Source organism: Aegilops tauschii, chromosome 5 (genome assembly GCF_002575655.3).
Source record: "Aegilops tauschii subsp. strangulata cultivar AL8/78 chromosome 5, Aet v6.0, whole genome shotgun sequence".
NCBI lineage: Eukaryota > Viridiplantae > Streptophyta > Magnoliopsida > Poales > Poaceae > Aegilops > Aegilops tauschii.
Window position 1 is genome coordinate 411,673,441 of NC_053039.3, and position 14,378 is coordinate 411,687,818.

The following is a 14,378-nucleotide window of genomic DNA, read 5'->3' on the forward strand; positions in this document are numbered from 1 at the left end:
TAAGTGATATGATATGGCCATCATCATCTTGTGCTTGTGATCTCCATCTCCGAAGCACCGTCATGATCACCATCGTCACCGGCGCGACACCTTGATCTCCATCGTAGCATCATTGTCGTCTCGCCAATCTTATGCTTCTACGACTATCGCTACCGCTTAGTGATAAAGTAAAGCATTACAGGGCGATTGCATTGCATACAATAAAGCGACAACCATATGGCTCCTGCCAGTTGCCGATAACTCGGTTACAAAACATGATCATCTCATACAATAAAATTTAGCATCATGCTTTGACCATATCACATCACAACATGCCCTGCAAGAACAAGTTAGACGTCCTCTACTTTGTTGTTGCAAGTTTTACGTGGCTGCTACGGGCTGAGCAAGAACCGTTCTTACCTACGCATCAAAACCACAACGATAGTTTGTCAAGTTGGTGTTGTTTTAACCTTCACAAGGACCGGGCGTAGCCACACTCGGTTCAACTAAAGTTGGAGAAACTGACACCCGCCAGCCACCTGTGTGCAAAGCACGTCGGTAGAACCAGTCTCGCGTAAGCGTACGCGTAATGTCAGTCCGGGCCGCTTCATCCAACAATACGCCGAACCAAAGTATGACATGCTGGTAAGCAGTATGACTTATATCGCCCACAACTCACTTGTGTTCTACTCGTGCATATGACATCTACGCATAAAACCAGGCTCGGATGCCACTGTTGGGGAACGTAGTAATTTCAAAATTTTCCTATGCACACGCAAGATCATGGTGATGCATAGCAACGAGAGGGGAGAGTGTTGTCCACGTACCCTCATAGACCGAAAGCGGAAGCGTTTAGCACAACACGGTTGATGTAGTCGTACGTCTTCATTATCCGACCGATCAAGTACCGAACGCACGGCACCTCCGAGTTCAGCACACGTTCAGCTCGATGACGTCCCTCGAACTCCGATCCAGCCGAGTGTTGAGGGAGAGTTCCGTCAGCACGACGGCGTGGTGACGATGATGATGTTCTACCGACGCAGGGCTTCGCCTAAGCACCGCTACAGTATTATCGAGGTGGACTATGGTGGAGGGGGGCACCGCACACGGCTAAAAGATCAACAGATCAATTGTTGTGTCTCTAGGGTGCCCCCCTGCCCCCGTATATAAAGGAGCAAGGGGGGAGAGGCGGCCGGCCAGGAGGAGGCGCGCCAGGAGGAGTCCTACTCCCACCGGGAGTAGGACTCCCTCCCTTCCTTGTTGGATTAGGAGAAGGGGGGAAGGAGGAAGAGGAGAAGAAGGAAAGGGGGCGCCCCCCCCTCCTTGTCCAATTCAGACTAGAGGGGGAGGGGGCGCGCGGCCTGCCCTGGCCGCCCCTCCTCTTCTCCACTAAGGCCCATGAAGGCCCATTAAACCCCCCCGGGGGGGTTCCAGTAACCCCCGGTACTCCGGTAAAATCCCGATTTCACCTAGAACACTTCCGATATCCAAATATAGGCTTCCAATATATCAATCTTCATGTCTCGACCATTTCGAGACTCCTCGTCATGTCTGTGATCACATCCGGGATTCCGAACTACCTTCGGTACATCAAAACTCATAAACTCATAACATAACCGTCATCGAAACTTTAAGCGTGCGGACCCTACGGGTTCGAGAACTATGTAGACATGAACGAGACACGTCTCCGGTCAATAACCAATAGCGGAACCTGGATGCTCATATTGGCTCCCACATATTCTACGAAGATCTTTATCGGTTAGACCGCATAACAACATACGTTGTTCCCTTTGTCATCGGTATGTTACTTGCCCGAGATTCGATCGTCGGTATCTCAATACCTAGTTCAATCTCGTTACCGGCAAGTCTCTTTACTCGTTCCGTAATACATCATCCCGCAACTAACTCATTATTTGCAATGCTTGCAAGGCTTAAGTGATGTGCATTACCGAGTGGGCCTAGAGATACCTCTCCGACAATCGGAGTGACAAATCCTAATCTCGAAATACGCCAACCCAACAAGTACCTTTGGAGACACCTGTAGAGCACCTTTATAATCACCCAGTTACGTTGTGACGTTTGGTAGCACATAAAGTGTTCCTCCGGTAAACGGGAGTTGCATAATCTCATAGGCATAGGAACATGTATAAGTCATGAAGAAAGCAATAGCAATATACTAAACTATCGAGTGCTAAGCTAACGGAATGGGTCAAGTCAATCACATCATTCTTCTAATGATGTGATACCGTAAATCAAATGACAACTCATGTCAATGGCTAGGAAACATAACCATCTTTGATCAACGAGCTAGTCAAGTAGAGGCATACTAGTGACACTCTGTTTGTCTATGTATTCACACAAGTATTATGTTTCCGGTTAATACAATTCTAGCATGAATAATAAACATTTATTATGATATAAGGAAATAAATAATAACTTTATTATTGCCTCTAGGGCATATTTCCTTCACTCTCAACTTGTCAGCAGCGGCTTGTTGAGATCACCAGAATAAATGTTGTGTGTTGATACACGGTCAGGGTACATCATCAAGTGTGTAGGTGTGCGACAGTAGTTGTCAGGAAGGTAGTTTTGGGTTTATCCATGTATTTATTGCTGAGCTCTGTTGAATAATATAATAACCATGTATTTATTGTTGAGCACTGTTGAATAATATAATAAAATGGTTGTGTGCACGGCCAAATGCAAAGGCCGGGGGTAATCCTCCATTTCGAAAAAAGAACGAAACCTCTGGCGGACTTTTCCCAAAATAACAATCACTGGAGAAGAAAACATGTGCTCCTGGCTGACTGACGTCTGGTAGGGTTGTCCCCCCAAGGCAGCGCTAGTAGTTGGTTGACTTTGTTGATCTTCTTTGTGTTGACCAAGCAATTCAAACCTTGGGTGATTGAAGTCACGTCCATGTGACCTTTAAGCAGCTCAATGAAGTCATGAAAGGAGTCCTCACCCTTGGTCGCCAAGGCACATCCCTTTGCCACACCCCACTTTTCCAACCGTTTTTAGTAGTAAAACTCAGTTGCCACCTGGCGGATCTTCAAAGGAAAATCGGAGCGGGCCAGCCCAAAGGAGAGAACTGTAGGCGATGGGCTAGGCTAGGCTCCAAAGCATAGGTAAAGAAAAAAGTGCAAAAAAATGGACGGGCCATGGTCCAGTTCGACCCTAAGTCCCTATCTAAGCTCTCGTGGCCATCTTGTCCTCCCTGATTCTCACATGCCTACAATTCAAACATGTAAATGGCTTTGGATGAGCAAGTGCACCATGAAAATCAAAGTTTTTGGATGGTTGTTATTCTTTGATCGCCTAAACACCAAGGATATGCTTGTCAGAAGACACTGGAGGCTGCCTGATGATGACAATCAATGTGTCATTTGTGCGGCTCAGACTTATGAAGACAGACTGCACCTTTTCATGAATTGCACCTTCAGCAACAGAGTCTGGAGCTACCTGGGAATTGATTGGACTGGTGGGGAAAACTTGCAGGATTGTATTTCTCATGCAAGGAGATCCTTCAGACCCACCTTCTTCTTTGAAGTTATGCTTACAGCTGCTTGGAACATTTGGATTTTGTGTAATGGCGGAACTTTTAGAGAAGAGACAGCCTCTTTTGCTAGGTGGAAGTGTAATTTTGTACATGATGTAACCTTATTATCTCATAGGTTAGCTAGTCCTACCAGGGCCTCTCTTCTGGCTTGGGTTAATTCCCTCCCTTAGACTATAGGTAAGTTTGGGGTAGGTTTTTTCTTTCCTTTTGTATATATGACTAACTGTAACTGTACTCTTTCTTTGAGGTTGGAATAAAAGACTCTGGGGCTTTGCTCCACAGTAGATAGTTTAAAAAAAAAATCTTGTTCTCCCTACCTTGGTCCCCATCTTTTGCCACCAACAACGCCTTTGGCACTAGCATCGGACCATGAGCGATTGTGTGAGCCAGAACCTTGCAAAGAGGCTGCTATCGACCAGCACAACCTTCGCCAGAATCTTCAAAAGACCTCCCATACTTTGGAGTTTGATGTTCGTTACATGAGCAATAGCAGAAGCCTTTCGACCAAGTTAGTGACGAAAAACTGAAGTTGGCTAGTAGCATAACAATAAAAAAATTCTTTTGGTTGGTTTTCGGGTTTGCAGAAGGAGGATTAACTTTCCACATTTGCTATTAATAGTCGGAGGTTGGCGAATATGGGTGTGGTGTTGTGTGGGCGGCAGCATCTCGGAGGAGGCGGCGGCTCAGACAGGGCGAGACGCCATGACGGCGATGCTGGCCATAGGTGATGGGAGACAATGGTTAGGCCGGTGCCGGTGCCCGGTGGACTGGTCGACAGGGCGGGAGAAAGACAATGACATGGGGCAGGAGAAAGACAATGACGACGAGGAAGGAGAAGGGTGACACGTGGCACGGCCAACTGAAACTGAAAAAAATCAGTCGTTTGGAAGATAGTCAGCCCCTTATAATAATTTTTCAACAAGACTACAAAACGTATTCTTATTCTCCTTGTATCGTTGCACGGGAACCCGGTACAGGTATTTTCGTCGCGCAGAGCAGCTCGAGGAAAACAAACACGTGGAGACTGGAGAGACACATGTGAGAGTCTCTTGTTTTTCTCATTGGACGTAGGACTTCTGGGGCCGAGCAGCCGGCCGGAGCTCGCCGCCGCCGAGGAAGCCGGAGTACCAGCGGGCGGAGCTCCTCAGGTACCTCGTCCTCGCCGCATCGCCCATGTCGACGCCGCACAGGCCGAAGCGCAGCCGGTAGCCGACGAGGAACTCGAACACGTCCAGGAACGACCACACGAAGTATCCCCGCGCGTTCGACCCGTTCCTGCAACACAGTTTTCATCAGAGGGAAAAAAAAAAGAATCGGAGGAAGGCGAGAGAAAGAAGACGACGGAGAAGAGAAGCTGCATGTGCACCGTATGGACAGGTACAGGGTCTCCATGTAATCTTGCAGGAACTCCACTCTGTCCTCGTCGTCCTCCTCCTCCTCGGCCTTGCTCCGGGTGCCGGGGGCGTCTGCGTACCCTGAACCAAGAAAGAACAGCTCATTTTGTTGCCTCATGGCAGGTCGGCCTGCGTACCTGAATCCGTGAGAACTCAGATGATACCATTAGATGATACCATTTTCGTGGATCCACACAGTGGGGTTCCCGTAGTTGAGTTTCAGGTGCTCCAGCAGCTTCCTCAGGGACCACGGGGCGGTCTCAACCTCGCCCTGCACATGTTGCATCAAGGAGATCATCATGGGCGCAGGATGAGGATGAGATGATACCACATGCGCAGGCAGAAACCATCTCCTGCACCATATGCATTATCGTTATACCGTGGTTATGTCTGCTGCTGGATCTGCATCATCAGGAGAACAACATCAACATGGGAGGCAAGTCAGACCAAACTGCACTGCAGCCTGCAGAAACCTACTATTCTTCTGAATGATATAAGTAATAACCAAAGTCTAGTGTTGTTCAGGGCTCATTACTTTTGACGGCTGCATCCACGTAGTAGTCCCTGGGTTCCTGGCCGGAACTGGTGTCGATCGATCGCGCACGCATGATGAGGTAGTGGTTGAAGCCGATGAAGTCGAACGATCCACGCACCTTCTCCGACTCCGGCGCCGGTAGAGCCGGCAATCGACGGCCTACCCTGCTCCTCATCACCGGAGGGTAGTCTCCGTACACCAACGGATGCATGAACCTGTCTCATATGATGAAGGAGGCAGTGCCAGTACTACTGTAAACTCTTCTTCTAATTCTTCTTAGGAGTACATAATAGTATTGTTACTAACCATCCTATGTGGAAGTCATTCATCCTCACGGCAGCAGCTGCATCCTGGGGTGTGTCAGTAGAAGGCTCATGCCACCAGCCCAGCAGAGTGATTCCTATCTGGCCTCCCTGAGCTGCCTACATGATGATTAATTGATCATTTCAAGTTTTCAACCCCATGCTCAATCAACCATAACCTGCCATGTGTGGCATGCATCAGAGACAACAAGGGAGTTGACAACCAAAGAGACCTTGTACTTCTCTCTATACAGGGACACTGCCGAAGCGTGTGCGAGCAGGAGATGGTGAGCCGCTATGTACGGCTCGGTCGAAGAATTCCCTTCGGCGCAGTCTGCGCCGAATGGATAGGAGCAGCGGCGCGGCGGTTGAGAGCCGTTGTCGTAGCCGCCGATCGGCTCTATGTTTGGCTCGTTGACGGTTACCCAGTGCTTCACTCTGTCCCCGAAGCTCTTGAAGCACACGTTTGCGTAAGCCGTGTAATCTTCTCTGAAACGCATGTTAGAAAGTTAGAACTGCTAAAGAATTGATTCCTTCGGTGAATTATCTGATTTTTCTTTCATGGTCATGATTGATCCATGGATGCTAGGGGGCATTTCACATGTAACACATTGCTCATTCAAAAAAAAACATGTAACTGCATTAGCATTTCGGGCAGTTACATGAATCTGGGGCTAAGTAGTCCACTGTATTCGTCCTGCAGGGCCTGAGGAAGATCAAAATGGTAGATAGTGACATGAGGCTGAATTCCTACCAAATTGACAGAACAATTAGCAGGATTAGCCAATATTTGAGAGGAACAGAATTATTTGTAGAATTCAGTTTCACATCAACAAAAAGGGAGGGAAAGTAACAATTCATATACCATGTAGTATCAGCTCATCTATCAAATTGTTGTAGTATTCCAAGCCCTTTGGGTTTATCTGTCCTCTTCCATCTACGCAATTTGGTACCAAGCATCACAACTTTTCAGAAAGGTAAGGTATTATGCTCAAAATTAGTTGTACACTGGTACCTACCAGGAATAAGCCGGGGCCAAGAGATGGAGAATCTGTACGCGTCCAGACCCATCTTGTGCATAAGCTTTACATCTTCCTGAGATCAAAGGATTTGCTCATATTTGAAACCAAAGAACCTGACGAACTTTCTTAACATGCACTCTGTTCGAATTCGTTCAGAATTTCAGAGATAGCAACCATGTTTGATTCACGCAGAGCTAGTTAGTTCTTACCTTGTAGTGATGGTACTGATCTGCTGAAACATCTGCCGTGGATCCGTCAGACGAGTGACCTGTCATCGCAAAGACATAATACTGGACTTATCCCCAAGATTTATACAGTGAATTAAGGGGCCTTGTACTGATTGCCGAAGCGTGAGTCCATGGTCTTTGCACTGCACGGACCTTGATGGGTGAAGGTGTCCCAGATGCTGGGCCTCCTTCCATCCTCTGCGGCCGCGCCTTCCACCTGACGTCGTCAAGAGTTTCAGCTCCTCAGACGGTGCAGAACCAAGCGTGTGATACGGATGAACATACAGTGCACCGCAAGACAGTACCTGGTAGGCCGAGGTGCCTGCGCCGAAGACGAACCCCTCGGGGAAGTCATGGCGGGTGAGCGCGGAGGCGTGCCTCGGAGCAAAGGCCGCGGCGGCGAAGAGGACGGCGACGGGGAAGGGAAAGAGCATCGGCATGAGCACTGGCGGCACCGCGCCTTTGCGCTGCTCCTGTGGAGTGGGCGAGAGTGATTCTGTGTCCTGGCCACTCCTTTCTCTCTCCGTGTGTCCGTGGCGCGGTTGGTGCGTGGCGCTGTCGTGGGAGCATCTTTAACCGGACCCTCTACTCGGCCTCATTTGTTCAGAAGACACTGTGTGACACTACTCAAACAGACCCCTCGTACTCACTTCATGTATGTTCAGGTTCAGTTTTTTTATTAAAAAAAAATCCCGGCCTCTGCATCAGAATAATGCATGCAGCTATTTTATGAAGTACTAGCACATATGCTCGTGTGTTACAACAGGAGCAACATAATATGCATTTAAAGTTAGTGAGAATTATATGTGCAAGCAAAACCCTGTGTGCACGTGACAAAAGGAACATTTAACTTCTCGGTTTCGCCGGGTGTGAAGTAACAAATCCGTTATTTTTCCATTCATTGATCGAGGGCATTTAAGAGTTTTGTTTCGTCATCATACGCCAGAGAAGGCCCATGAATTATTCAATCTATTTTTCTTTTCAACCGAGGGGATTTTAAGGTATGAAGTTTCTGAATACTGTAGGAAACTTGAACCATTTTTTAAATCCTGAATATATTTTAAAAATTATGTACAGTTTCAAAAAAAGTGAACAAAATTTGATACAGGAACATCTTTTAAGATTCACAAACATTTTTTGAAAACACTAAATTTTTTATAAAAACATGAACATTATTTGAATTTGTGATCATTTTTTAGAATGGGAACATGTGTTGAAAATTCATAACATTTTTCAAAAATCTGTATCAATTAACATTATTTTAATTGTGAAAATTTAACTAAAACAAATTTTTTTCGAATTTGGAGCATTTTAAAAATGACATTTTCTTTTTAGAAATCTTGAACAATTTTGGAAAACTATAAAAGTTTTTGAAAAACGGGAAACTTTTTTCAAGTTCTGAATGTTTTTTAAAATAGCAGCAAAATTTTGGAATTTTGAACATTTTATAAAAAAAATTGAAATTCCAAACATTTTTCTAAAATTTTGAATTTATGAAATAATTTCTATAAGAAAAATAAACTTGGAAGGGAAAAAAGAGATAGGGGAAGGAGAATAAAAATAGAAGTAAAACCCAGAACAAAGAAAATGGGCCAAGCCCATTATTGGTTGCCCTATGCGAAGCTCCGACTATTTTTCGCCCTATGCAGAAAATAGAATTCGTACGAAATGTCGGAAAAGCCTTTTTTTTCTAGCAGATGAACACATAAGAATTTAGTACCACCTCGGATAGAAAAAAATTCTTTCGGCGGTGAACGGAAAAATTAGCGAAATGTACCTTGCTTTATTAGTAGGTATAGATAGAAAAGAAGTCCAATAAAGTACGAGGTCCAAAGTCCGCTCACAAAAGGAGCCCAAAATAATTAAATAAAGGCTGCCATAGCCGGCTAGAAAAGAACAGGCTACGATGACTTAAAGACCTAGCCTATTAGTAGTTCACCATCCAAATCGGTTGAAGATAGCCCACGCTACCATCTCTCACCGGTTATACCCAGTAACCAAAAGCTCCCTGGAGTCCGCATGAGTGAGTAGCGACCATGTACGGATCCAAGCAGTGGCTCTGTAAATAAGCTGCAAAAAGTTGGTAAAAAATTGGTTAAAAATCATATTATTTCTGCAGTTTCATATAGCCCAAAGCAGTGCACATATCCCTATCCGAATATGTCGAGGTAAGTTTGATTCGATTCCATTTAGCCACATCCCAAATAACGCGTTGATACTAAGTGGAGGATTAACATTAAAGGCTATATGCAAAGTACGCTAGAGGAGTTTGGCTAACGGACGATCGAGAAAGAGGTGTTTTATAGTCTCGTCCTGATCAGAAAAACAACATCGAGTACTGCCTACCCATCTATGCTTTACCAAATTATCCTTACTTAAGATCACACCCTTGTCGACAAACCACGTAAAGATTTTAATTCGGTGCGGAACTTTAATCTTCCAGATATCAAGTGATCTCGGAATAGGCCCAGTGTCGATAAGGCCTAAATACATAGATTTCACCGAAAAACTATCATTTGTAGTTAACTTCCAGTGAAAAATATTTGGTTGGTCGGTAAGCTGAACAACCATCAACCTACGGACCAAGTGCAGCCTTTGAAATGCAGCTCATGAAAGCGGGTTTGTTTAGGGTCAAGTCGACAGCATCCATCGCATCTGGCCCGACAGGTCAGATCCACCCCCACCACCCTCTCCTTCATCCGAAATTGATATCCTCTCTCCCGCGTCCGTCCTCCCTTTCTCGTGAATGCGTCATCGCCCTCCTTCGACCGTGCTCCGTGTCCGCACCATCGACCTCCTTCATATTCCAAGACGTCAACGCTCAGTCTGCTGTCCGTCTACCAAGGACCTTGGCTCGGTGGTCCCTGCCGTTAGAATTAAAGCGGAGACCATCGCCACAATGAGCGGCATGCCCGGCAACGTGCCCACTAGAAGGCCAGGAAGGAGGTGCCGACAAAGGAGGTCATAGATGTGGAGTACCCTCCGACGTCATCCGCCACACTCGCTCCCTATGGCATTCCTGTTTCACAATGGTCGGGCATCCCTAATGACTTCACACAGGATCCGAACGCCTCCGGACCCGACGTACGAGTCATGACAGCTCTAACGGTCACAGACTACGTCGGGAAGCTCCGCTGGCCGATGTGCCTGCTACTTCTTGAGCTTGCATTGGTTTTTCTCTTGAAGAGGAAAGGGTGATGCAGCACAGTAGAGATAAGTATTTTCCTAAGTTAAGAACAAAAGTATCAATCCAGTAGGAGAAGAACGCGCAAATCACCAATACCTGCACAAACAATCAAACACTTGCACCCAACGCGATAAAGGGGTTGTCAATCCCTTCATGGTTACTTGCAAAAGTGAGATCTGATAGAGATAAATAAATAGAACTAAACAAAAGATAAAATATTTTTGGGTTTTTTGGTGTATATATCTGGAAAATAAAATATTACAAAATAGTAGATCGGAAACTAATATGATGGAAAATAGACCCGGGGGCCATAGGTTTCACTAGAGGCTTCTCTCTTGAAGGCAAATAATACGGTGGGTGAACAAATTATTGTCGAGCAATTGATAGAAAAAGTGCAAAGTTATGACAATATCCAAGGTAATGATTATGCAATATAGGCATCACGTCCGTGTCAAGTAGACCAAAACGATTTTGCATCTACTAATATTACTCCACACATCGACCGACTCCTGCCTGCATCTAGAGTATTAAGTTCATAAGAACAAAGTAACGCATTAAGTAAGATGACATGATGTAGAGGAATTAACTCAAGCAATATGATAAAAACCCTCATCTTTTTATCCTCGATGACAACAATGCAATACGTATCTCGCTACCCCTACTTTGTCACTGGGTGAAATCACGCAAGATTGAACCCAAAGCTAAGCACCTCACCCATTGCAAGAAATACCAATCTAGTTGGCCAAACCAAATCGATAATTCGAAGAGAAATACAAAGATACCAAATCATGCATATAAGAATTCAGAAGAGATTCAAATAATATTCATAGATAAGCTGATCATAAATCCACAATTCATTGGATCTCGACAAACACACCGCAAAAGAGTATTACATCGGATAGATCTCCAAGAACATCGAGGAGAACATGGTATTGAGAATCAAAGAGAGAGAAGAAGCCATCTAGCTACTAGTTATAGACCCATAGGTCTGAGGTGGACTACTCACGCTTCATCGGAAGGGCAATAGAGTTGATGTAGATGCCCTTCGTGATTGAATCCCCCTCCGGCAGGATGCCGGAAATGGCCCCAAGATGGGATCTCACAGGTGCGGTGGTGGAAAAGTGTTTTCATGGATACTTCTGGTGGTTTGGGAATATATGTGAATATATATAGGAGGCAGAACTAGGTTAGGGGGTCACGAGGGGCCCACAAGGTAGGGGGCGCGCCCTCCACCCTTGTCGCCGCCTCGTGGCTCTTCCGACTTGAACTCCGAGTCTCCTGGATGTCTTCTGGTCCAAGAAAAATCATCGTAAAGTTTTATTCCATTTGTACTCCGTTTGGTATTCCTTTTCTGTGAAACTCAAAAACAAGGAAAAAGCAAAAACTGGCATTGGGCTCTAGGTTAATAGGCTAGTCCCAAAAATAATATAACATATCATATTAATGCATATAATACGTCCAAAACAAATAATATGATAGCATAGAACAATAAAAAATTATAGATAAGCATCCCCAAGCTTAATTCCTGCTCGTCCTCGAGCAGGTAAATGATAAAAACAGAATTTTTGATGTGAAATGCTACCTAACATATTTATCCATGTAATTTTCTTCATTGTGGCATGAATGTTCAGATCCATAAGATTCAAAACAAAAGTTTAATATTGACATAAAAACAATAATACTTCAAGCATACTAATAAAGTAATCATGTCTTCTCAAAATACTATGGCTAAAGGAAGCTATCCCTACAAAGTCATATAGTCTGGCTATGCTCCATCTTCATCACACAAAGTATTCAAATCATGCACAACCCCGATTTCAGCCAAGCAATTGTTTCATACTTTAGTATTCTCAAACCTTTTCAACTTTCACGCAATACATGAGCGTGAGCCATGGACATAGCACTATAGGTGGAATAGAATATGGTGGTTGTGGAGAAGACAAAAAAGTAGGAGATAGTCTCACATCAACTAGGCGTATCGACGGGCTATGGAGATGCCCATCAATAGATATCAATGTGAGTGAGTAGGGATTGCCATGCAACGAATGCACTAGAGCTATAAGTTTATGAAAGCTGAAAAAGAAACTAAGTGGGTGTGCATCCAACTTGCTTGCTCATGAAAACCTAGGGCATTTGAGGAAGCCCATCGTTGGAATATACAAGCCAAGTTCTATAATGAAAAATTCCCACTAGTATATGAAAGTGACAAAACAGGAGACTCTCTATCATGAAGATCATGGTGCTACTTTGAAGCACAAGTGTGAAAAAAGGATAGTAACATTGCCCCTTCTCTCTTTTCTCTCTTTTTTTTTGAATGGCTTCTTTGGCCTCTTTTCTTTTTTTATTTGGCTTCTTTGGCCTCTTTTATTTTGATTTCCTCACATGGGACAATGCTCTAACAATGAAGATCATCACACTTTTATTTACTTACAACTCAAAAATTACAACTCGATACTAGAACAAAATATGACTCTATATGAATGCCTCCGGCGGTGTACCGGGATGTGCAATGACTCATGAGTGACATGTATGAAAGAATTATGAACGGTGGCTTTGCCACAAATACTATGTCAACTACATGATCATGCAAAGCAATATGACAATGATGAAGCGTGCCATAATAAACGAAACAGTAGAAAGTTGCATGGCAATATATCTCAGAATAGCTATGGAAATGCCATAATAGGTAGGTATGGTGGCTGTTTTGAGGAAGGTATATGGTGGGTGTATGGCACCAGTGAAAGTTGCGCGGTACTAGAGAGGCTAGCAATGGTGGAAGGGTGAGAGTGCGTATAATCCATGGACTCAACATTAGTCATAAAGAACTCACATACTTATTGCAAAAATCTATTAGTCGTCGAAACAAAGTACTACGCGCATGCTCCTAGGGGAAGGGTTGGTAGGAGTGAACCATCGCGCGATCCCGACCTCCACACAAAGGATGCCAATCAATAAATAAATCATGCTCCGACTTCGTTACATAACGGTTCACCATACGTGCATGGTACGGGAATCACAAAATTTAACACGAGTATTCTTACCAATCCACAATTACTCACTAGTATGACTCTAATATCACTATCTTCATATCTGAAAACAATCATAAGGAATCAAACTTCTCATGGTATTCAATGCACTTTATATGAAAGTTTTTATTATATCCCTCTTGGATGCCTATCATATTAGGACTAAATTCATAACCTAAGCAAATTACCATGCTGTTTAGAGAGACTCTCAAAATAATATAAGTGAAGCATGAGAGTTCAACAATTTCTATAAAATAAAGCCACTGCCGTGCTCTAAAAAGATATAAGTGAAGCACTAGAGCAAAATTGCCTAGCTCAAAAGATATAAGTGAAGCACATAGAGTATTCTAATAAATCTCGATTCATGCGTGTCCCTCTCAAAAGGTGTGTGCAACAAGGATGATTGTGACAAACTAAAAAGCAAAGACGCATATCATACAAGACGCTCCAAGCAAAACACATATCATGCGGTGAATCAAAAATATAGCCTCAAGTAAAGTTACCAATAGACGAAGACGAAAGAGGGGATGCCTTCTAGGGCATCCCCAAGCTTAGGCTCTTGGTTGTCCTTGAATATTACCTTGGGGTGCCTTGGGCATCCCCAAGCTTAGGCTCTTACCACTCCTTATTCCATAGTCCATCAAATCTTCACCCAAAACTTGAAAACTTCACAACACAAAACTCAACAGAAAATCTTATGAGATCCGTTAATATAAGAAAGCAAATCACCACTTTATGGTACTATTGTGAACTCATTCTTTATTTATATTGTAATATCTACTGTATTCCAACTTCTTCATAGTTCATACCCCCCGATACTACCCATAGATGCATCAAAATAAGCAAACAACACAAAGAAAACAGAATAGTCTGTAGTAATCAGAGAACTTCGAATACTTCTGTAACTCCAAAAATTCTGAAAAATTAGGACAAACTGGGAAATTTGTATATCAATCTTGTGTAAAAACTTCAGATCAAAAGCACGCTTCTGTGAATTATGAAAATTATTTTTCTGGGCGCAAAAGTTTCTGTTTTTCAGCAAGATCAAATCAACTATCACCGTAAGCCATCCCAAAGGTCTTATTTGGCACAAACACTAATTAGAACACAAAAACACATCTAACCAGAGGCTATATGAATTATTTAT

The 14,378-nt window shown here is 44.0% G+C and overlaps 1 protein-coding gene across 2 annotated transcripts; it reads right to left on the minus strand.

Moving 5' to 3' along the window:
* Positions 1 to 4,420: 4,420 nt before the first annotated feature.
* On the minus strand, positions 4,421 to 7,617 carry LOC109762056 (beta-glucosidase 32). 2 transcript variants are annotated; one of them, XM_020320869.4, is made up of 13 exons: positions 7,324 to 7,617; positions 7,172 to 7,235; positions 7,001 to 7,059; positions 6,789 to 6,864; positions 6,635 to 6,706; positions 6,432 to 6,519; positions 6,003 to 6,258; positions 5,774 to 5,889; positions 5,468 to 5,682; positions 5,312 to 5,334; positions 5,110 to 5,203; positions 4,905 to 5,013; positions 4,421 to 4,813 (listed from the first exon to the last, which is right to left on the minus strand). In XM_020320869.4, exons 1-13 carry the CDS (start codon positions 7,456 to 7,458, stop codon positions 4,597 to 4,599), a joined length of 1,524 nt encoding a protein of 507 aa, XP_020176458.1. In that variant the 5' UTR covers positions 7,459 to 7,617; the 3' UTR covers positions 4,421 to 4,596. The 2 variants fall into 2 exon arrangements, with proteins under 2 accessions (XP_020176458.1, XP_073356627.1); XM_073500526.1 differs by lacking the exon at positions 7,324 to 7,617 and having other exon boundaries at positions 6,789 to 6,929; positions 7,172 to 7,241.
* Between the last annotated feature and the right edge of the window lie 6,761 nt (positions 7,618 to 14,378).

Excerpts from the sequence above, each read along its gene's own strand:
- LOC109762056 (XM_020320869.4), bottom strand. The coding sequence starts at position 7,458 with ATGCCGATGCTCTTTCCCTTCCCCGTCGCCGTCCTCTTCGCCGCCGCG. Across the intron at positions 7,236-7,323 it reads CAGGCACCTCGGCCTACCAG|GTGGAAGGCGCGGCCGCAGA; the intron begins GTACTGTCTTGC and ends TGACGACGTCAG. Across the intron at positions 6,520-6,634 it reads AGATGAGCTGATACTACATG|GAATTCAGCCTCATGTCACT; the intron begins GTATATGAATTG and ends TCAATTTGGTAG.